General features: G+C 36.8%; 1 protein-coding gene across 1 annotated transcript in view; it reads left to right on the top strand.

Annotated features, from left to right (window-relative positions):
• Plppr5 (phospholipid phosphatase related 5) overlaps positions 1-23,717 on the top strand; it is a 109,212-nt gene that overhangs the window by 32,396 nt on the left and 53,099 nt on the right. The window contains exons 2-3 of the mRNA XM_046462652.2: positions 8,907-9,039; positions 12,193-12,443. Coding sequence (XP_046318608.1) covers positions 8,907-9,039; positions 12,193-12,443 — 384 coding nt within the window. The remainder of the gene's footprint in view (positions 1-8,906; positions 9,040-12,192; positions 12,444-23,717) is intronic.

Raw genomic sequence — 23,717 nt, 5'->3', positions numbered from 1 at the left:
TTGATACTCCCCACAAAGGCCACACATGTCCCTCCTGAGGTTCTGCTCCTTTCTCACTCTTGAAGGCAGCTGGTCCTTGTGGCAGCAGGTGAAGGGCCATGGCCCTGAGTTCATCTCAGCCAACATGGTTCATCACTTGAACTCTCTCTGGAAATAGCTTTTATTTGCTAGTTCGTGGAAGAAAGGAAATTTTATCAAAGAAAGCTGACAATGCTGTTAGCATTTTCATTGCTGATTTCTGTGCCCTTGGACTGTTGTGTTTCTAACTTTTTCACTTACAGGGAGAACAAAACTATGGCATTCTGTACCCAAGGCCTGCTTTGGGAACATAATCAGAATGGCAGCCAGTGACTCCAGAACTAAGAACCCCTTCTTTATAAGATAGAAAATGACTCAAAACCAGGTCCTCAGTTCCACATAATAGGCCAGGGTCTGCAGAGAAGATACAGAAGACCTCAAGAAATAACAGTGGAGTTGGGATGGGTGATGTGATGCTCTTTTGGCCTTTGCTAGAAGACCGGCATGTGTAACATGATCAGTAAAGTCATCTTTCTGTACTCAGTTGTCTTATACCTGGACATCTAAAGAATTTTGAAGGTGCTTATGAGATGTTGTGTACCCAAAACCTTCCCTTTAAAACTGTAAAACTGGTAGGATTATGGTGGAACTTCAAGGTGTGGGGAGCCAGGGAGTTGACCTCTCTTGACCTGGAAAAGCTGGAGGAAAAGTTTGCAAGTTCCTAGGTTGAGATTATGTTCAAAATAGCTCTGAACTTGGATTTGGATTCTGACTATGCACTGTGTGACTCAGGCATATATAACTTCCCTATTTACCTTTGAATAGATTTTCTTATATCTAAAATGAGTAGATTAAACTGGATTTCACTCATTGATAAGAGCATTCACATTTATTGTCAATCACTGAGCTTTAAAACTCCAAGTATAAACATTATACAGTCCCTGCCTCAGAGAAACTTCCAGCTGAGTGGAGGAGACAGATGTTACTGATACTTATAAAACCATATGGAAATCACCATAATAAATGTACTATGTGCTGTTGGTACACGGAGAAGGGACAGATGAATTGCACCGGAGATAGACATAAGCTTGCAATAGAGCAGGCAATATTTAAATCACGTCTTGCACACTCAGCAATGTCCTGCTTACCAAGCTATATTGAGCCATGGGCCAAGTATAAAAGCCTGGGTGTATGTAAATGCTGAGCATGTCTGTGGGCTGTGTAAGAAAGCAAAAGCTGAAAAGCATGGGTCTAAGCTCAGCTGTAAATGATCTGTTAGGACAAGTCCTGCTAATCCATAGGCTATAAGGACTTGAAATTATGCATAGGGCATTTGGATTGCACAAATTTTATTTTGAATAAATCAATCTGTCAGTAGACAGTCTGAACAAGGAAGGTGAATTCCAAGGATACTACAATGCAGGATAAAAGTAATGAGGCACTAGGTTTTAAAACAAAAATAGTGATAGAGGTGGAAATGAACAAACATGAAATAGAATTAAGGAATAAATTCATCATAGTTTAAGAATTAATTGAAATTCAGTTGGACCAGAGGAATAACTTTGAAAGATATCTTGCACAATGAGGTGACTATAGTTAATAACAATGTACTGTTTACTTAAAAATTGCCAAGAAAGTAGATTTCAAGTATTCTTGCCACAAAAATAAAATAGAATAAATATGTGAGGCAATACCCATGTTAATTAGCTTGATTTAGGCATTCCACAATGTATACATATTTTAAAAATCATATTGCACATTGCACACCATAAAATATACATTTTTTTTGGTACTTGGGATTAAACCCAGGAGCAGTTAACCACTGAGCCACATCCTCATCCCTTTTTATATTTTATTTTGAAACAGGGTCTCCATAAGTTGCTTAGGACCTCACTAAATTACTGAGACTGGCTTTGAACTTGCAAACCTCTTGCCTCAGCCTCCAGAAGCCACTTGAAAATATACATTTTTCTCAATTAAATGTAATTAAAGTAAAAGTGATTGGTAGAGAGAGGCCAATGAGGGAAGAAGGGTTAGCAGGATATATAATGACAGATAAGTTTATGAGAGAGGTGCTTGAGTGTCCAAGTGGAGGATGAGTGGACTCATTGAGGAGGTGACACGGAAGAGCAGGAGGTTTGGGGTGGGACCCATAGATTTGTTTGGGTGTGAGGACTATGAGGATTTTTAGTAGGTAGATCTGAACTTGTTGAGATATTGCCATTTAGTTGATGCATGAATTCCTGTATCTGGAGTTTAGGGGAGAGGTGAACATTTAGGATTCCCAAGAATAGCAAGGGTGGGAAAGCCTTCAGAGGGATGAAGTCTACCAGAGAGTGATTCTGGAAGGAGAAGAAAAGAGTCATCACAAAATACTGGGGAACATAGAATTTAGGTTTGTAATTCACTGACCAGAGCCTCTAATTCAAATTCAGGAGAGAGAAGTGTATGCGTTAGATTCAAAGTGACTTGATTTTATATCAGTCACAAGGAAGGACAGAAATAGGAGAAAAATAAACACCCAAAAGTCCCCTGTACCTCCTACTGCTGTGCTAAGAGGTTAGGAAGAAAAAGTAGATAAGAACATCAATTATTATTAATAGTAATATTACTAATTACAAATGATTATGTATATATGTCAGACTGAGTACTAATGCTATTGGTGTTAATAGCACTCTTATTGTTGCTAATAGTATTCTTGTTACCAAAAACTATGTCATTGATTATGATCATGGATAACATTTACCAAGTGCTATCTAAGGCCAAGATAATCTATTTGAGCTTCTAGGGGCTCGAACAGAGAGCTACCAGGAAAAGGCAACATCTGGGGACTTCCTGATGCTCTTCTGGTAGGGTTTGTTTCCAAATCCTTGGCTCACTTATCTAACCACCACTCTTCCTGTAAGTGTAGCCAGGATCACACAATGTCTTTCTTAAATGTTGTGTTAATTTACATTTTCTTAGAAGGAGGTAAAAAATAAGATCAAGTATGCAAAAGATCTATTAGAAAAGCAACTGTAAAAGACAAAGTTCGGAGGGTAATCTAGAGAAAACAGAGAAAGTCTCTAACCCAGATGATGATGGAGGCTTCACCTAGATTAGAGAATGGGAGGGGAGGAGAATTATGTGGAAGGTACCCCAGACTGTGAGGCACAATTCCAAGAAAGATTTGTCCAAACTCATGGGGAATCTAACAACCAAAATTGCCTGGTAGAGGTATCCCATGTCACAGAGAAATAGGCATGCCTGAGTGCTCCATTATGCTGTCATTGGTAGGACTAGTCTTTAGGAAGAGTGTCCTCAGCAGAGATACAGTAGTATGTCTAGAGTCGCAAGCCACCACAGATGCCCTCAGTCACTCATGACAATTCTTCCTAAGTGTTCTACTGGCAAATATCACCCAAACCAGTCAGCACGTGCATCCCTGTACCCTATTTAAGGTTTTTGTTTATGTCTTCCTTGAATATCATTGCCTCGCACTGTGTCCTAACTCAGAAGGCCTTTACTTAAATGCATTCATTATAATAATTATTTTATTTTCAACACTTAAATTTATTTAAGAAATATTAACAATGGGAGTTTTCATTCAGGAAGATGGGTGGGTAGATGATGTAAGAGAGAGTTTTATTTTGATGAGGAGTTCCATAGATGTCTCAATGAGTCCTAAAGGAAATGAGAACTAGAGCATATGAATTAGACAGACCCACTGGGTCCAAGAAGACACTAGGGTCCAAACATGTATGTTTGATGAGATGAAGTCCAAGTAGATGGACAGATCACAGTCTCCAGAGAACATGATGGAAAGGGCTGGTGCAGGCCAAGAACTGGCATAGGGATGTCCAGAGAGTATAATGGATATGAAAGCCATCAGGTTACAGTGAATTTCTTCTGAGAACTACCCTCTCTCCCCAGGAAGCTAGATTGTATAAACCATGACACACTTTCTTAACCTTGGTTCATTGAACCAAGGAAGAGCCCTGCCTGAAGCTGAGCCTCCTGGGAATTTGGCATTGGGGTTGAGTAGATGAGTCAGTTGAACCATTTCTTTAAACTAAGCTGAAATGTTCAATATAAGACTCAAGGCTGTTGGAACCATTGCGTAGGTTAGGAATCAGGAGAACTGGCTTGCAGAAAGATAAGAATAAGTCAGGCCCTCTAGGAGCTGATATGTGAGACAGTGTGACTCCAGGGCAACAGCGAGACTGAGACTGAGAGAGACCCTGTGCCTGGACCGCAGAGGACTTTCCATGGGTGGAGCTCATCTCCAAGACCCTTCCCTTGGGTTCTGAGATAATCCACCAACTCTGGAATTCAATTCTCTTTTCTTAATCCAATCTGAGTATCTTTCACTTTATTTATTTATTTATTTGCTTATTTATTTATTTATTTTTGAGTGGGTATCTTATAGTAGCAGCCAAATACCATTGACTGGGGTACTATTGTCGCAAACATTCTCAATACACAAACAAGAAGTTCAAAAAATGAAATGTGCTGAGATGCACCAAGCAAATGATTAGCTTGAGGAAAGAAGTACAATTATGAGGGAAGCATGATTATCAGAACTTCTAGCCAGAGCAGAAGGGAGAGATGGCATCACGCTGGCTCCCAGACAAAGGAGAGAACTAGTTTTATTCATGTGAAAGGGTGGTAGGGGAGGTCTAGAATGTAGGAACGTTTGTTGGCTTTAGGTACATTTCACTTCAACTTCTTGGGAGGCGTAATTAGCCTGTCATTATTCATCCTGGTCAAATGTTATCTCTTGTATTTCATATGGATTTGCATGCTATATAAACATCTTTGCCCTGTGATAAGGATGAGTCGCTATAGCTGTTTAGAGAACACATAGGTAGGGGGTGGAAGGAAACACATATGTGAGTAACAAGCTAAGGACCTTGGGAATTTGCTATTTGAGTGACTCCTCAACAGTTTTTTTTCCTATGTTTGTCTTTGGAGAGTCCTGGCAGGGTATCCTGGTTTTCATGCTATGCCTGGCTTCTGAAGCCCAGAGATTGTTGGAGAGTTAGTGAGCAAGGGGGTAGGGAAAGGCACATAATCCTCTCAATAGCTAGCAAGGTGGGACCCATAGGAAAGCACATACCATGCTTTAAAAGATAAGGAGCCCAGCAGTGCTTCGCCCTTTCCTGGGGATGATAGGTGTCTCATTTCTTCCTGACAGTTGTTATTTTCTTAATCTTAAGAGGTGCTGCTTTTTATGAGAATCCCTGACTGACTCACTGGGAATAGTTGTTTTGGAAAGAGTTGCCCACACAAGACAGTTCTCAATATGAAAGCAATCTTATAATGAAAAAAAATTATCAAGTTAGTGACTGCACATACAAGATCTGGTTATGGGAACTAAGAAATGGGATAAAGCCTTTGTCACAGGAACAAGGGAGAAGTTGGTTATTAGAAGTCAGGCACAAGGTCAAAATCAGACTAGGACATTGTGATCTATTGAACATGAGATCTATTGAAGATTGGATTTATTTAAGCATTCAATAAGAATTTTAGATATCATTCATATATATTTATGAATACACACACACATACATACACACACACACACATACACACACTGTATCATCAGCTTGAGTTGGTGTTCAGGGTGCTACGAGGTGAGGCTAGCCTGGAGTGGACACCCATGACAGCTGCTATGGAGAAGAGAAGGAGGGCTGCAGTTGTGTAGGGAATGGTAAGTCATGAAGTGGAATTCATAGTAGATTGTTAGAATTTGGAACATTCTATGGCAAAACAGATCAGGAAGGAGTGGAAATTGAAAACCCAGAAAGAATCATAGTGATTATTTATTTTGAGGGGCAAAAGAGAGGAGATAGGACATAAATGACTTATTCAGAAAGGAAAATAAGAAGGTGTCAAATATGTAGCTTGTTTATTTGTTAGTTTTTTTCCTAAGGCCCTGGTGACAGCTGATGTACCCATGAAAAATAATGCACCCCCCTCTTTTGACCAGATCATTTCATCACACAGCTGATTTGCTTCACCAAAGTCAAAATTAAAAGTTAGGAGGAACCAGGCACCATGATGCATGCCTGTAATCCCAGCTGTTTGGGAGATTGAGGCATGAGGATCTCGAGTTTAAAGCCAGCCTCAGCAAAAGCAAAACACTAAGCATCTCAGTGAGACCCTGTCTCTAAATAAAATACAAAATAAGGCTGAGGATGTGGCTCAATGGCTGAGTGCCCCTGAGTTCAATCCCTGGTACTAAAAAAAAAAAAAAGTCAGTAGGAATTTGGAAGTTTGAATCTTTCCTATTTCAATTCAGTCTCACCAGAAAGGCAACACCAGACTTTTAAAATATAGTTCAGCTCAATGTCTTCTGGTTTAACCTTGAACTTTGGCCTTCTTGGAAGAAGAGATATGGGTACTGGGGAACAAATGTGACCAAATTATATCATCATATTGTGTACAAGTATGAATATGTATCAATGAATTCCACTAATGTGTATAAGTATAATATACCAATAAAAAGGGTCAAAAATTAAAATAGAGAAAAATGCATATATAGTATATGTAAGAAAAATATAGTAAGAAAAAAGGTATATGTAATAAAAGTATAATATGAAAAGAGGAAAAGGAGATAGAAATAAAAATGAAAATTGGTAGGTGCCACATAATTTTTTGTTCACATTGGGGTAAAAGTAGGTTGAGCACCTAATCTCTATATCCCCCCTCTATTGTCACTTACTATTTTGAATATCTTGTAATCATAGATATTACTTTTTATGTAGACTCCAGAAACTTTTCCCTGATGTTTTAGTCTGTTTTCTACTGCTGTATCAAAATACCGGAGAAAGGGTAACAAATGAAAGTTTATTTAGCTCACAGTTTCAGAGGCTGAGAAGTTCAAGAGCATGATGCTAACATTTGCTCAGCATCTGGTGAGGATCTTCATGCTGCATCCTAACATGGTGGAAAGCATTGCATAACAAGACAGAGCAAGTGTAGCTTGGATCTTTCTTCCCCTTCATATAAAGCTGCTAATGCAATCACAGGGTCCTCAAGTTCATGATCTCATTAAATCCTAGTTATCTCCCAAAGGGCCCACTTCCAAATACCTCTAACAAACCTGACTTTGGGAATTAAATTTCTGCATGAATTCTGGGGAACTCATCGAACCATAGCACCTGGGGAGCGTCAAGGACTCCCTATACAGCATCTTAACAAAACTTACCAAAAACAAACTTAACAATGACAAAATTGCAGGCATTATTATTGACTTCACTTTCCTTTTCTCTTAATCTTATTTCTTATGCTGTTGTTCATGGTATTAAATAGAGTAATAGTTGTAAGGATGAGTGAGAGATTTCTCCTGGATTGACTGGCCTGAAGGGAAGTAAATATTTTTATCTCCTTTAAATTTCTACATCCTCATCTGTAAAATGAGATAATAACACATATTCTAATTATTTTACTGGTGATTTTAAAAGCCATATACAAAACCACTGCAAATGGTACAGAACAAAGTGGAAGATAGCCAGGTCCTTTAAGTCAGAAAATAGAGCAGAGAACCTATACCGGAACGCAGCCCAGCTCTCCTTACTGGCTGTTGAGCATTTCACTTGAGTTCTAAGTCTTGATTTCTTCACTGGTTATATTATTCCCTGTCTCATCTGGTTTTTATGAAGATTAAAATAAAAATTTATACTAAAATATAAAGAATATGTTACTCCTCAATATTTATCCAGAAGAACTAAAATCAGCATACTATAGCAATACAGCCACATCAATGTTTATAGTAACACAATTCACAATAGCCAAGTGACGGTGCCTGTCGTCAGATGAATGGATAAAGAAAATGTGATATATATACACAATGGAGTTTTACTCAGTCATAAAGAAGAATAAAAAATAATGACATTTGCTGGTAAATGGATAGAACTGGAGAACAACATGCTAAGTGAAATAAGCCAGATTCAGAAAGTCAAGGGTCATATATTTTCTTTCATATGCAGAAGCTAGAGAAAAATGAGAGGGAAAAAAGTGGTAGGTTCCTATGAAAATAGAAGAGAGATCAATAAAATAGAGGAAGAGGATTAAGAAGTAGGAAGAAAGGATAGGAAAATGGAGGAATGGTGGAATTAAATTGACCAAACTATCCTATGTACATATATGAATCTATCACAGTGAATTTCATCTTTATGTATATTCATAATTTACTAATTAAAAAAAAACTATAAATAAGTAGAAGGATGACCAGTAGAATAAAGGGAACAGGGGGAAGAAATGAAGAGGGAAAAAGAAATTACTAGGGACCAAGATGGAATAAATTATATTTTGTGCTTATATGATTATATCTAAATGAACCCTACTAGTATATATAGATATAATGTACTAATGAAAAAGAATATGTTAATCATTACAATTCTTAATGATGTATCAGATGAGAACACTCTTAAGGCAAAACATGTGGATTGCTTTTTTTTATTATAAAAGTATTACTGTGATTTCTAATTAGTATGTTTATACCGGATTTTTAAGTTTTTGCGAAAAGAATCTATTTTAATTCTACAGAAGACTTATATTTAAACAAGACACAGTCACTTATAAATCATAAAACTCAGTCACACACCAAAAATAACTGAGTACTTTAAAGATCCTTTCTATATTTCATTTTTAATGAAGGCTTTTAGAAAACAAAATCATTATAGTCTATTTTTATTCATAATTTATCATTTTAATACTCCCTTGAATTGAGAGAAATACGATTTTTATATATAGTGTCAAAGTTATAATGAAAGATATAAACACAAATGTGTCTCAGTTTTACATCAAGATTGTTACAAAAGGAGTGGCTTTTTGCATTTAAAAAAAAACACATTTATAATGGTTCCATTCTAATATCCTTTAATCTTTTATTTCTTTGCAAGATAATAGTTGGAGAAACTGCTGTGTTTTGCCTACAACTAGCCACAAGGGATTTTGAAAACCAGGAGAAAACAATTTTAACTGGAGACTGTTGCTATATAAACCCACTGGTGCGCCGAACTGTCCGATTTCTTGGTATGTGTTCACTGCATTGTTTTTATTCTTGCCAAAACATTGTTGATGTATAAGCTAATTTTTAAAATGACCCATGTCTTAACTGTATAAAAATATTAGGTTTTCTTTCTTGTGAAATATTTCAATTTGGTTTTATAAATGAACATCACATTCTACGTTCTCTCTAATGCTCCAAGATCCCTCTTCTGGGTATCATTTGCACATGAAGGAAGAAAAGAAAAACACTTGGATATTGGATATTTTTAAGAAACTAGCAGTTATATAATTAAATGATTTATTATAAAGTATCAGAAAGTGACTGTGGAGAAATGATATGGAGGTAGATTGTTCAACATCATAAAGGTAAAGACTGGCAACCTGGCAATTTCAAGAAATACTGCATTTCATAAGAAGTATTTCAGGCTCAAATTCTGAACTATTTATATATATATATATATATATATATATATATATATATAAAATATTTTATATTGGTGATCTTATTAGAGGACAAGACTCATTGATGTTTAACTTTCCATCTCAAATGCTAGCTCTAGTAAATATGAATGTTCACTGACGAATTACTGAACATTATTTCAATTCAATAAAAACTTGGCCAAGATCAATTCTTTAACTGACACCATAAAATTTAATATAAATTATTATTTTCTGGATTAATTATATAAAATGAGAATATATTGATATGCTATATATTTTAAGATAAATTCTGTACAGTATTAAGAGATACACTGAGGATAGTATAACACTTAAGTATTTATTAATCTCTCTAGGAGGGGATTGAGATGAAAACTTTGGAGATGTTAGATTAGATGACCTAATCTATATATAAACTCATTAGAGATAAACCAAATGCCATCATGGCTATAGATCTCTTTGAAGACAAAAGGTCTTCATATCCAAAGCTGTTCTTTTAATAACCGTCATACTATGTATCTCTACAGTCCTCATTTATCTTGGTGAAGAATAACTTTTTTATGAAAACTAAAAAGGTATTTTCACATGCATTAATACTGTGTTCTTAACTCATGTCTCTTTGTACAAGAAACACTTAATAATAAAATAAATAAGCAATAATATATGAAAAATGAAAGTATTTGATGGAATTGATGCTTTCCTAAAAACTGTTAAGAAAATTATATTGTGCCTATTTAACCAAATCACATTTGTGCATTTAAATACATGTTTCTCAAGAATTTGTGGCACAAAGTATGCTTTAGAGTCTCTGTAAAACATAGGAGAGCTTCATTTTTTTCTTGTTCCCTTATCATGATACCTGTGTTTCTGGTTTATTTTAATGAAATGAAAGTTTGTAACCAAGCATCACTGCATAAAAGAACCTCAGTTTGTGTAGTGACTTTATCCTTGAGGTCAAATCCCTCATGGGATCCCACTTTAATAATTATCTGTGTAGTCAACTACAACATTGACCTTGGGCGTGATACACTGATATTTCTGAAGGACATTTGGAAACTTCACAAGTATCAAGAGACTTTTCCATATGCTTATCAAATATTTCTATTTTAAACAGGAAGACCTATTACACTAGATAAAAAGAATGATTTAGTCAAATAAAATGAGTACATCTTAGCCTAGATTTCAAAGGAGTAAAGATGAAGAGAGCTTGTAATTTAGACTCCTGTGCTTGGCCCTGAGGTTTTGGAAGGAGAGATTGTGTACATTAGTATCTTATGGAGTTCTCTTATTTCTCTGCCTCTCTCAAAATTCTGCTTTTGATAGCCTTTCCTTTTTGAGATTCATGGAATGCTGATGAGATATAAAGAAAGGTATTCTTATTGTTTCCTTTCAGAAGTTCAGGATAAAAGGAGAACTAATGTCTTTGTGTCATTGACATTTGGATACACATACGAGATTTGCTATGTGCAGATTTTTGTGCATAAATTTTTAAGCATAAATCTTACATAATGTAAAAATTAAAAGGACCCAGCCATGTATCTAATACTGGAAAATTATTTGATCCTGCACAACTTTCATGATTTCCCACATGACAGTTAGTAATGATTAAAAGGTTTTGGAAACAAACAATCCAGAAATATGTGACTAAGAAGAAAAGCATCTAAATTTTATAATAAAATCAGATGACTTCTTAATGAGCCAACTGTTTTAGGAAGAATTTTGTCAAGTTTTAAGAGGTTCTCATGGATTTTATTTCCAAAATTATGAAAGAATGAATTACATCAGCATCACACCTTGAAAGTTGCATCTAAGTTTAATTGAAATAATTAGCAAAAAATTTATCTTGCCTAAGTAGAAAAATAAGTTTTGACAATAATGACGAATGACATTGAATTTAGAAAATGTTTTTGGTAATCAAGTAAATTGGCAAGTTCTTATAACAGGAGGGGAAAAAAATCTATGTACTTAATTTTATACCTCCTGGTGACCAGCGTAAATAAATTTTAATACTGTAAAGATAATTGGAAAATCATTATATTGATTTTTTTATTATTTACTAAATTGCCCCACAATTGATAAGTAGAAAGCCAATCCATAAAAGATAAGCTGTTCTGTACCTCTTAAAGTGTTTCTGAAGGCAATGCAAAGCTTCATCTGAAAGCATTCTGCTTTATTTAAGATTTTCCATGATATTTAAATGAAAACTGATGGCTTTGGATTTTACTGCTAATTGGCACCTCCAGCAGAGTTAATATCAGTTTGAATGGGCTGAAGAGACATAATCAAGGAAGACAACTGCTTTGCTTTATGTTAGTGAGATAAAAAAAAATGTTTTCAAAAGCAGGGAAAATATAAAGATTGGTAACATTAGTAAAACATGATAGACTATACCCTCTCAAGAGATACGTGGCTCCATTTAAAACTAGCATTACTCAAACAGTCTTAGAATATATTTTCTTCTTTTGTATCTTATAAACCTGTGAGGCATCAAAATATAGCCAGTGGTAGACAGCTCAATATGTTAAATAATTTAATACTTCCCACTAGTCCAGAAAGCCAAGGAAGAAACTAAGGAGGAGTGAAATGAATAGAACCAGGTGTATGTATATATGGAGAATTTTACTGTTTCTAAGATATTTCATCTTGGTTTATTGTAAATTGAGGTACAATAACAACAGCAAAAAAAAAAAAAAAAAAAAAAAAAAGCAGAGAGCTAAAATTGTTTGTTTTCTTCCTCAGGAATTTATACCTTTGGATTATTTGCTACAGATATCTTTGTAAATGCTGGACAAGTTGTTACAGGAAATCTGGCTCCACATTTTCTTGCCCTGTGTAAGCCTAACTACACAGCACTTGGATGCCAGCAGTACACACAGTTCATCAGTGGGGAAGAAGCTTGCACTGGCAACCCGGATCTCATCATGAGAGCAAGGAAAACATTCCCATCCAAAGAAGCAGCTCTCAGCGTCTATGCAGCCATGTATCTGACAGTAAGTAAGGATTAAAAACCTGTTTTAGTGTGTATTTCTGTTCATCCTTCCAATGCAGAAATTCTTTTCTTTGCCATAACAAAAGTCACTTAAAGACATTAATAGCTTTCTATTGGCCATTCAATTCATTTCTAATAATTGCTGTTTACACGGTGGATAAAATTAAGTCGGTTGACTCTCATGAGGCTGTGCGTGGGTAGTTGGTTGTATTAAAAAATATAGCCAGTAGCATTTCTATTTGTGCATATATTTGTCTTTGTGTTAAATAGGACTTAATGGAAACAAATTTGCTCTGTAGCACTTCCCATGAACTTGTAACAGTGCAATTAAGAGAACTATCTAGGCTCTTCACTGCCTACTCAAGCTCTCAAATTCCTTGGTTGGGTGAAGAAGGGATGCTTTTTTTTTTTTTAGAAAGCTCTTTTGTTGTTGGTAATTATTTCATCATAGTATCACAATCTGTGTTTTAGTATTTCCTCATAGCACTCACAAAAATATTTTTAGAAATTATGTTTCTCCTTTATTTTTGAGCATTTGCATCATTTTTGTGGTAAGAGCCAAGCCCAAGTGCAGCCATCTTAGGAACTTGAAGCAAAAATAAGTGGTCACAGCTGAGTGTGTTATTGATAGGCAAGATAAGGAAGCAGGAGCATCTTGACCCCCAATATTATTGTCATCTGCCTGTGCCTCTAGCAGCAGGATGTTCCATGCATCTTGCTGTTGGACACAAGGAGTTCTCCAGAGGATTTTCCATGAACTCCAAAAAGAAGTTAAGAGAATTTAAGTGCCTTCTGGTGTTCTTCCCAATGGTGCCATTATCTACTTCCTTCTGCTTTCAGCTTATTAACAAGAGGTTCGTTAAGACTCAGGCCCAATTTGAAACCAAATTTGATTATTTCTAATGATTTGGAAAAATTTAGGATTATTTTTAACCTCCAAGAGCTGTTTGATGATGGAGATGTTTCTAATGCAATCAAGTCAGCTACCACTAAAACAGAGAGAATTATAGCAGTGCCTGTAACATTTCTTCTAGAGATGGAAACAAATAAACAAATGTTGCAAAGCAGAAAGACAATTTAAAGGGGGGAATAAATCATTGAACATAACATTTACAATGGCAAGATAATGTTAGAGGCCATAGAGGATGCATTTTAACATTTTAAGGTTTTTAAATCAAGTTAATTCTATCCCTCACTTCCTGGATTTTTCCAGAGAGAGAGAGAGAGAGAGAGAGAGAGAGAGAGAGAGAGAGAGAGAGAGAGAGAGAGAGAGAAGAGTTGTGGAGATCCACTTCTTCTTCTAGTGCCTACTAACTTGTAAAGTTTGTCTCGCACAATTCCTCTTTTGCCTTCTCACTTCACTCTCTGGGTCTAATTGCTCTCATTGCCCTGGATTTCTCTCTCCTGTAAGCTCAGCTTTCTTCTCATGGTCTAAGGTGACTGTGATTCAATGTGAAATATGCTAACCCATGTACATTCTTTACTATTCACAAAGTTACTTAACTTCATGTTCTACCCCTGCTAGAATATAAAACACCCTGCCTTAAAATGAAGGTTTAAAAAGAAGCAAATCGGAAGTCACAAAATGCTTTTCCCTCATTGCCATCCCATCTAAATCCCATGTTTATATTTGTGTTTGTGCATGAATTGCAAATATATCTCTGCTTATAAATATGTGATCAAGCCAATAATGGAAGACAAATTCCAGAATGCTCTTTGACTCCAACTATTGTTGCATGAATATTTCAGCATGAGTAGAAATTAGATGTTACTGTGTAAACTAGCATTCACCATTGGTGGTTAAAATGTAACAAAAACAAAATACTTGGTATTTTTAGTTCATCAAAATAGTATTTAAAATATGTGATTGTGGGAGAAGACATTATCCTCCTATGTACTGGAAGAATCTTAATATTTTATCTTGCTCATGCCTGTTGCCCACCTGCAAGCATTTGTTTTAGCAACTTATGCATTATAAAACATACTGTTCTAGTCTGTAAGAAGACTTGGAGGTATTCATTGTAATGGTTAATTATAATTATTATAGCAAACATTTATTGAGCATTTACTATGTGTCCGGCATTAATTGCTTCACTGTTACTTTCATACTTTACTAATTCTTACATATTATTAAATTTTAAATTTTATTATTTGTCACTGTTACTTAATAATTGATCATTTATGCTAACTTATTGAATCCACATAAAACTTTCTTGAAACATGTGCTTTTATTACACCTATTTTATAGATGAATATATACCACAATTTTACTTGTGACAATGATTCTGAATGCTCCAGATAGGAAACATTAAATCAAGCTAGTCCTAATGTGTGCATGATCAACTAAGTTCCCTCCTCCTCCTGTACAATCCCAGCATCAGCAAAGTTTAAAGATGAAGGTGCAAAGTAGATGAGTTTAAAGAATAATCATTGAATAAACACTCCAACACTCAGAAACTTCTGTCTTTAAGTGTGGTTCAGATTGAAAGTTAGGATCCCTGCCTGTCATTACATTCATGGGTTCCTCTGTCTTGAACAATAGATTCTGTTCTCGTTTTTTTATTATTATTATTTTTAATTGGTTGTTCAAAACATTACAAAGCTCTTGACATATCATATTTCATACATTTGATTCAAGTGGGTTTTGAACTCCCAATTTTACCCCAAATACAGATTGCAGAATCACGTCGGTTACACATCCACATTTTTACATAATGCCCTATTAGTAACTGTTGTATTCTGCTACCTTTCCTATCCTCTACTATCTCCCCTCCCCTCCCCTCCCATCTTCTCTCTCTACCCAATCTACTGTAATTCATTTCTCTCCTTGTTTATTTTCCCATTCCCCTCACAACCTCTTATATGTAATTTTGTATAACAATGAGGATCTCCCTCCATTACCATGCAATTTCCCTTTTCTCTCCCTTTCCCTCCCACCTCATGTATCTGTTCTCTTCTGTTTTTCTCTCTTCCCTACCGTGTGTGTGTGTGTGTGTGTGTGTGTGTGTGAGAGAGAGAGAGAGAGAGAGAGAGAGAGAGAGAGAGAGAGAGGGAGAGAGGGAGAGAGAAAGAGAGAGAGTGGGTAGGTGGTTGGCTGCTATGGCAACTCTGATTGTAACTCCTGCTGCAAATGTAGGCTTTGTAGTCAGGTTTTGCCATTATATATATATTTTTTGCCATTATATTTGAACTTATACACAAATATATTTCTTCCAAGATTTAGTAGAAATACATTGGGAAAACTTCATAATAAAAATGTTGGGTGTTTCAAACTAATGTAGTTTCATGAAATAAAATTTGCTAGAATTTCGATGGGCAAGTCAATAGGAGAAAATAGCCATGTGGTCAGTATTCTTTGTGGAGATGGTCTTATGACTGTATTTGATATATATTAAATGCTGATGAAAAACGTATATAAACATAAATAAAAACAAATGAAACCTATGAAGATGCATTTGAATAAGAATTGAAGAATATTGTCTGGTGCTTCTGTATATGGATTACTAAATAAAATAAATGAATTGGAACTCTCCCTTAGCATCTGACTTTAATTAAGGCTTTGAGGATAATTTGATTGCAGAGCTTTCTTTTGCTTTCCTGAGAACTTGCAGGAAAATAAATCCCTATTCCTATTTTTGCAAATACTCTTGTTTTCCCAGGGAGAAAAAAAAAAACTTGAAGATTATTTAACCTTCAACTATCAAATTTATAATTCAATGTTAAATTACATTAGAATATTTAAAATTAGCTTTATGATATTTCTTTTCATATGAAACGAGTAATGTGTTTTCTAATTAAGAGCAAATGAATTTCAAAATTGCAAAATAACCCTGTTTGGTGGCTTTCCAGTTGACCCCCTGAATCACTAAGATGGAAAGACATAAAACCATCTCTTGGGTCACTTCCAACTCTGGCATTAGATTTTTTTTTTTAAAATTAAAAGAAAAGAAAGAGAGTCAGCTACATTTGCTGGCCTCTTTCCATTCTATGTCACTTCATTACCAATTGTCCTAAACCTCAAAAAATGGTCTCCTATCTTCAGAATTTTTTGGACAGACAGAATACAGTAATGGTGCTATTGCAGTTTTCCTGGTGGTCTATCTTGGTTTCTCTCCTTGGTCATTTGGCTGGAGTCCGGGTTCAGGTGGGGCAGCTGGAACAGCTGAGTTTCTCCATTCCTAGGAGGTCTTTCTTGCAGGTTGTTTTCCCTGATGGCCTCTCAGAGCTTCCTTAGAAGAGGGCAAAGGCCTAAGATGTAAGGTGTCTTGAGAGTTAGGCTCCTAAACTTCGTGGACAGCACCACTACTCTATTCTGTTTGTCCAAACCAATCTCAAGACTGCCCAAACTGTTTTGGGTGCAGACAGAGACTCCACCTCCAGTCATGACTGATTGTAAAGAGATGAATATACTGAAAGGGGAAGAGTTTATAGACATTAAAGAATTTATTTCAGTGTTTTCTAGAATATCAGTGGGGAGCTAAAACATCATTTCTCTCTGTCCTCCTAGTCACTGGGTAACTACTCATTAGCATCACCATACCTTTACTTCCCACATGGTCATCTTGTACAATAAGCTCTCAGGGTACCCTGTGCAACAACCACTGCTTACAGGCTGCTGAGTCAAGTGGTAAATCAGTACAACCAGCCTGGAGTCAGCTTACCCTTTCCTGTTAGTGATTTTTCCACTTAATTTTGTATAGGAGCATGAATGGCACAGATTCTGGGGCATAGGAATTTGGGGAATGCATGTCAGTTTTCTTGTAGCAATTCATTTCATGAGACTGGTTGGGGATTGTGTTTGGAGGAGAAGGATGGGTTGGTAAAAAGATACACTCTGGGTTACCTTTATGTGTTTGTCTTCCATGGCTAGTGAGATCCAGTGGTTATCACAGAGCCAAACTCTAAGGTTTTCCCACTTAGGAGCAATTCAATACTAAAGTGTATTTCAAATGAGAAAATTTGATTAAGTGTCTAGTAGGTGATCTATCAAAAATATTTATTGTGGGTTTACTCACAATATGACTACTGTACTATTAATGGAACTACTGGTGCTGATACCACTATTATTAGTCAACGAATGTCTCTCATGTCAATCTTTAGCTCAGTGTTATTGTTGGAAGTACAAAAAAGACATCTATGAAGTACCCACTGGTTCCAAATATATTCACTACCATGTACCCCTTTTATTATTCACCCTCCCTTGCCTCACATTCTTCCATGAACTCTTATGTTTTACAATTCTCTATCAAATACATTAGATTCCTACACCAACTTAGGCCTGTATATTACACAGTGACCCATAATAATAAAAATATAATGAGGCTGTTTTGAAATAGTGCACATAGAATTATTAAAATTGTAGAGATAGTAATTGACAGTTAAATTTATAATTAAAGACATATGGATACTCTGCATCTCTAATTTTACCACACTTCCATAAATGACACTTATATTTGGCAATTCTGTGATGGACATGTGACTTTGTAATGATATCAGGTTTTCTAGCTACATCACAGAAATTTCAGCCCTTTAGATAATGTATCAGAACCACTGAACAATCTGAGATAACCAGTGTTGTCAACTGATTTAATAGTCCTAGCTAAAAGCAAAGAGCATTGACATTTTAGTTAGTATATGTGGGCCCATGATGGGTAAATACACTATTCTATTAGGATCTTTGAAGAACTGAAAAATATGTCACAGAATTCCATTAATATGTCTGTATTTTCTTAGGTGTTAGCAAACTCCAGCATGAGGACTACTGGCAGCAACTCACACATTCTTTTTTTTTTAATTTTCTTTAATTGATTTTTTAAAAATAAATGACAGTGGAATGCATTCAATACTTATTACACATATACAGCACAATTTTTCATATCTCTGGTTATGAATAGACAAATTCTAGATAGGGCACACATTCTTTTTCTAACTAGAAAAAGAAGACATACTATTATAGGGCAATATAAGAGAGCCAGGGGGGGTTCATTATAACTTTTGTAGACCCTAGGTATACTATTCCTTCATGCACCCTTCCCTCTTAAAAAAAGAAATTTAAAATTATGTTTTACAATAGCCATGCTATAAAAGCAAATTCGAAATATTATAGAATAGATACTTTCTTCAGCCTAAAAAGTTCACATTTTCTTTCTGATTTTAAAATAATTGAAGACATTTTCAAAGATCCTAGATACTGTCCCTACCATACCCACTGGGTAAGTCTATCCTGAGTATGGTACATAATGAATGCTAGATCAAATGTGATTGCTAGTAGTGTTAGCTTTTTGTTGCTGTGATCTAAATACATGGCAAGAACAACTTAGAGGAGGAAAAGTTTTATTTTGGCTTACAGTTTGGGAGGTCTAGTCCATGGTTGGCAGGTTCCTTCATTTTGGGTGCAAGGTGAGACAGAACAGAATGGCAGAGGAACATGGTGGAGGAACACTGCCCTGTTCATGGCAGCCAGGAAGTGAAAAGAAAGAAAGGGGGAAAGGCCAAAAGGGAAGATGAGCCTTTCTAGAGCATGAGATGAGTCTTTCTCCAGTCATGTCCCACCTGCCCACAGTTGCCATACCTTAGTCCATTCAAAGTTGGATGGACTGATTCTGTTAAAACTCTCATAATCTGATCATTTCATCTCTGAATATTCCTGCATTAACAGGAGCTTTGGGGGGACACTCACAGCCAAACTATACCATTGGCTAATCTAGTGATGACAGTGAGAGCCACACATTGTCCACTATAGACAGGCAGCAGGGGTGAGGGCTAAGGGAATAAGTGGCACTTGGAATGGTTCTGGAAGGTAGATATGACTTGGATGGGTACATTATAGGTGAGGTAGGCCACAGAAGCAAAGGAAGAGAGCAAGAAACATGGAGACAATCAGGAACACACAACTGGGGGGACCTTTACAGTGGAAACGTATGTGGGGAGTTGTGGGATTTATGCATGAGCAAGAGTAGGTAAATGAGGAAGGCCTTGTAAACCACCCTGAGGATCCATGACTTGAGATAATAAGCAATGTGGAGCTGAAAAATGATGTGACAAAAGCTGTGCTTCAGAATGCTGGCATTTAATTCAATTCTGTGGAGAAACTGAATGCTTATAATGCATCAGGCCTCTATGTCCTGACATAAACTCCTAAAGTTTAAAAATCGTCTGCTAGGGAGTAAAGAGGGAATTAAAATGATGGAGAAACTAAAGCTGAAGGGAATCTTTAAGGAGATTGTCACAGAATCTCAAATTTGATAAAGATTTTGATTTAACCAGTTTCTTATAACTAGGAGCCCATGAGACCAGGGTCAGATTAAATTTATAGTTTCTAGGTAGGCAAGGAGCTGGGAATCTATGAACTGCTGAGCCACACCAGAGTGGTTAAAAGTTGGAGCTGTGCACAAATCTCTAGACAATCTCTTTTAAACCACAGAAATAAGAAAGTCAGGCTGACAGCTGGAACCTGTGTTCCCATGTGCACTTCAAGGTCTGAATATCATCACCAGGTGACCCAGACAATGTGGCTACATGTAGCCAAGTACATAGGCCTCATCATCATATTCAGTTCTGTGGCTCTGTTTCAAACCTCTGTCCCACAGCCCCATCTATTGAAAATCAACTGATTGCCTAACATTGTCTTAGGTCCTTTATATATGTGTATCTTCAGGGTGGCCAAAACAAAAGCATGGCTGTCTTTATTGTACAGGTAACAAAATTGAAGATATTAGAGGCTAATTAACTTGTTCAAAGTTGTTCAGGTACTATGCTTTAGACCCAGGAGGGCAACCCAGATCAGTGTGATTCCAAAGTCAACATTTGGTCTCTTACATCACACTACCTCCTGGGATATGCCCCCAGGAAAGAGAAGGCAGCCATATTTTGAGTGATCCTCAGGGGGTAGTGTCTCACACACAGTAGGTAAAGAAAATCTCTTAGTTGATTTTAATTGGATGTTACATAATATAAATGAGGAAGATAGTTATAAAAATGTATGCACTTCAAAAATTCCTGTCTCGTGTCCCACTTTCCAGGTAACCAAGTAGCTCAAGCGCTAAAAGTAATATAAATGATTTGGATTATTGGATTTTAATTGTACTTTGATCTTAAGTGAATGCATATTTTATTTTTATGATCCTTAATTTTTAATGTTCTGCCCATTATTTAAGGAGTTAAAGAAGCTTAATTGCTTTTTAAGATGACAACTAAGATATCTTTAATTTCTTTGCAATGTACAATAATTGGCAGCATAATTTAATTATAACAAGCATTCACAGTGCTTATAGTTAATTAGAGCTTCATGGTAGGTACTACCACTTTAACAGAGTCCAGCAGAACCCATTTTATAATGGGACAGCTCTGAATTCATGATCATTGATTATCTTGGACCAAGCAGCTCAGGTCAGATAGACCCAGTACCATGCTTAAGCCTGCTTTTCAAAAACCATGTAATTCTCTGCTGCAGGTGGCATGACCTTGCTCCTGCATTCCTGGGGCCTGCATTGTAAGTCGCTCCTGTACCATGAGCTACAGGCAGTGTTTTCCCACCACTGAAACCTCAAGTTTCAATGTCTGCTGGGTCACACTGTCTGCAGCAGGGCTGCATGCCTCACAGCCTGAGCCTTCTGCAAAGCCCTACCCTCCTCCAGGTCTCACAGTTCTTCATGTCACCACATATCTTAGCCCATTTGTATTGCCCTAACAAAATACCACACAGGTACCTTAACAACAATGGAAATGTATTTCTTATAGTTCTGAAGGCTGGGATTTCCAAGATCATCTCTGTCAGGCAGTGTCTGTTCAGGGCTGCTTCCTGGTTCATGGCTGTTACCTTCTTGCTGTGTCCTCACATGGCAGAAGGGATAAGCTGATTCTCTGGGGCCTCTTTATAATCAGAGCCTTTATGACCTCATCAAGGAACAACCTGCTAACACCATCATTTTGGGGGTTAGGTTTCAATATCTGAGTTGAGGAGCACAAATATTCAGACCAGAGCACCCAGTATATAGGCCAGAGTAGCATTCATGGCATGGGCTGTTTCCCCAAAAACCCAAAGGCCCTTACCATATGCTGCACTTTCTTCTTTGTGGTTGGGATACAAGATGCAGTCATTGTCTTTTACTTTGGAGGGAATGTCTAGCATGTTCCTGACAACTGGATCCTTAAAAATTTTGCTGAAGTCCTAGGGCCCTGAATACTGTAGGGTTTATCTCCCCAAACCTGACATGCATGTGAATTACCAGGGCCTCCAGTGTGCTAGCCATCATTTATTTATCTTGCCTCCTCAGCATGCTGTCTTCAATATTAAATGTCCAAGACACTCTTTGAGACATGCAAACTTTCATGTCTGTACAGATATATTATGGCAGAGAGTGGAGGAGTTAATATGGTATACACTGTGGCATAGGACCTTCCTCTTTCTGGTGCATCTGAGCTTTATCCCATCTGCTTTCTTTCTTGAGTGGGATACAGAAGACAAATGAGGCCACTATTACCTGACTCAAGATTTGACAGGCTACACTTGTTCTCCAGGACCTGTCCCATGTGGTGAATGGAAATGAGATAGGAACCACCACTGCTACATTCTTGAGACTTTAAACAGTAGCATTTAATAGTCACTGTCCTACCTCCCCTAACACAACATTGTGTTTGATTTATGCTCTTGCAGGGAATGGGAGGCGTCAGATTCAGGGGCTTCCAGTTGAATTTCCTCAATAAGGATTTATTCCATTTACTACTAGAGGTGTATTAACAGATGTGTTAACAAATTCAGTAAGCCCACTGTGAGTCACATGCTGGCCTGGACTCATTTATCACCTAGTCCACATATATTCCTACTCTAACAGGGGATTATGATGACACTGATTTAGGTATCCAGGTATCAATATCCACTTACTCCTTGTGTCCAGTAGTTCTCAAAATATATAGGTATTCTCTTTTACCCTACATATAAATGACTGAGTAAATGGTCATAGGTAATTTTGGGGAAATCATTGCAGTGTGTACCTCTGGGGACCTATTGCCTCTTCAGCTGATGAAGTCATTTGGGTTTGGCAACTGTGCAAAGCCTGAAACATTTTTCTTGAGGCATGTACCCTCAACTCATAAATTCTTATGATGATATATATTCAGTAGTCTTGTTGACTCCCTATATATTAGGAAATGATAATATTCTACAAACCATCTCTAGAACTTTCTATGGTTAACTCCTTTGGCTGTCACACTGGCCTTGGTCTTTCTTATGATGATTGATGACCCTAGTTTTTGGTTTCTGGTGGTTAAGCACTGACACTTGGCTTTCATTTCTTCAGAGACTCTGTAGACCCCATTAGTTTCAAGAAGCTCAGCTCTGTGATAGCCTCTCCTACCATTAGCTCTGACCTGCAGAGAAAAGCCCCCTGTGGACTTCTGAGTGATGCTGGTGTCCCTCTCACCATTATATTCCTGTGGCCTCAGTGAGCAGTGTGTCTACTAGGTATTCCCGTGACACATAATCCTCTGGTGGGTCTTCAAAATTCATGTGATATATACATTGCAGCAATGCACACTTCTCTGAGCCCTTTAATTCCTTCCTCCACCATCTGCCAATGCATTTTAGGCATTTCTACTTCATTCAGATAAAACCCTCTCTTTCCCCAGGCTTCTAGGAACCAGGCCAGCAGGGAGCTTTTACCAACCAAGAGAACTAACTATAGGTGAAAGCTCAGCTTATAGCAGAAGAACACCACTTCCCTTCTTTCCTTCTCTCCTTCTTTCCTTCCTCTTTTTTTTTGACACTATATTTCTAAGACGGAGATCAGAGCAACTTACTTCTGTGGCTGCCACACCATTTTCATCTAATTGTAACTAGAGAGGAGCTAATAAGTTAACGCACAGCAAGAGATTAATAGCATGATGTATTATTTTCTGTGAATCTCCCCATGTCACATACATTTGCATTTTTTAGTACCTTCAATATGTAGGAAACAAATTATAGCATTGTAACTTCAGTTATTAAACTCCTTCTTGGTTGAGGATGTAGTTGAAATCCAGGAGCTTTCTTGGCACCTCTTCTATTATATTACTATAAAGGTTACCTTTGCATGAACAGTCTGCATTGAGCTATTTGTTTGTTTATTCCATTTAAGGAAAATCTTGGAAGGGGAATGGAGAACTTCAAATAACAAGTTAAAATTCGTCTATAATAATACAGCAATTTAGTATATAAAATAATAATCATTATTTAGCACTTTGTGCTGAGCACTTTACAGACAATATTTTTAACTGCTTGCTTTCTTTCTCTTTGTGG

Source organism: Marmota monax, unplaced genomic scaffold (assembly GCF_021218885.2).
Source record: "Marmota monax isolate L192 unplaced genomic scaffold, Marmota_monax_Labrador192_F-V1.1 WCK01_AAM20220418_F8-fsc00070, whole genome shotgun sequence".
Classification (NCBI taxonomy): Eukaryota; Metazoa; Chordata; class Mammalia; order Rodentia; family Sciuridae; genus Marmota; species Marmota monax.
Note: the sequence above shows the minus strand (reverse complement) of the source record. Positions and strands in the feature narration are given on the sequence as shown.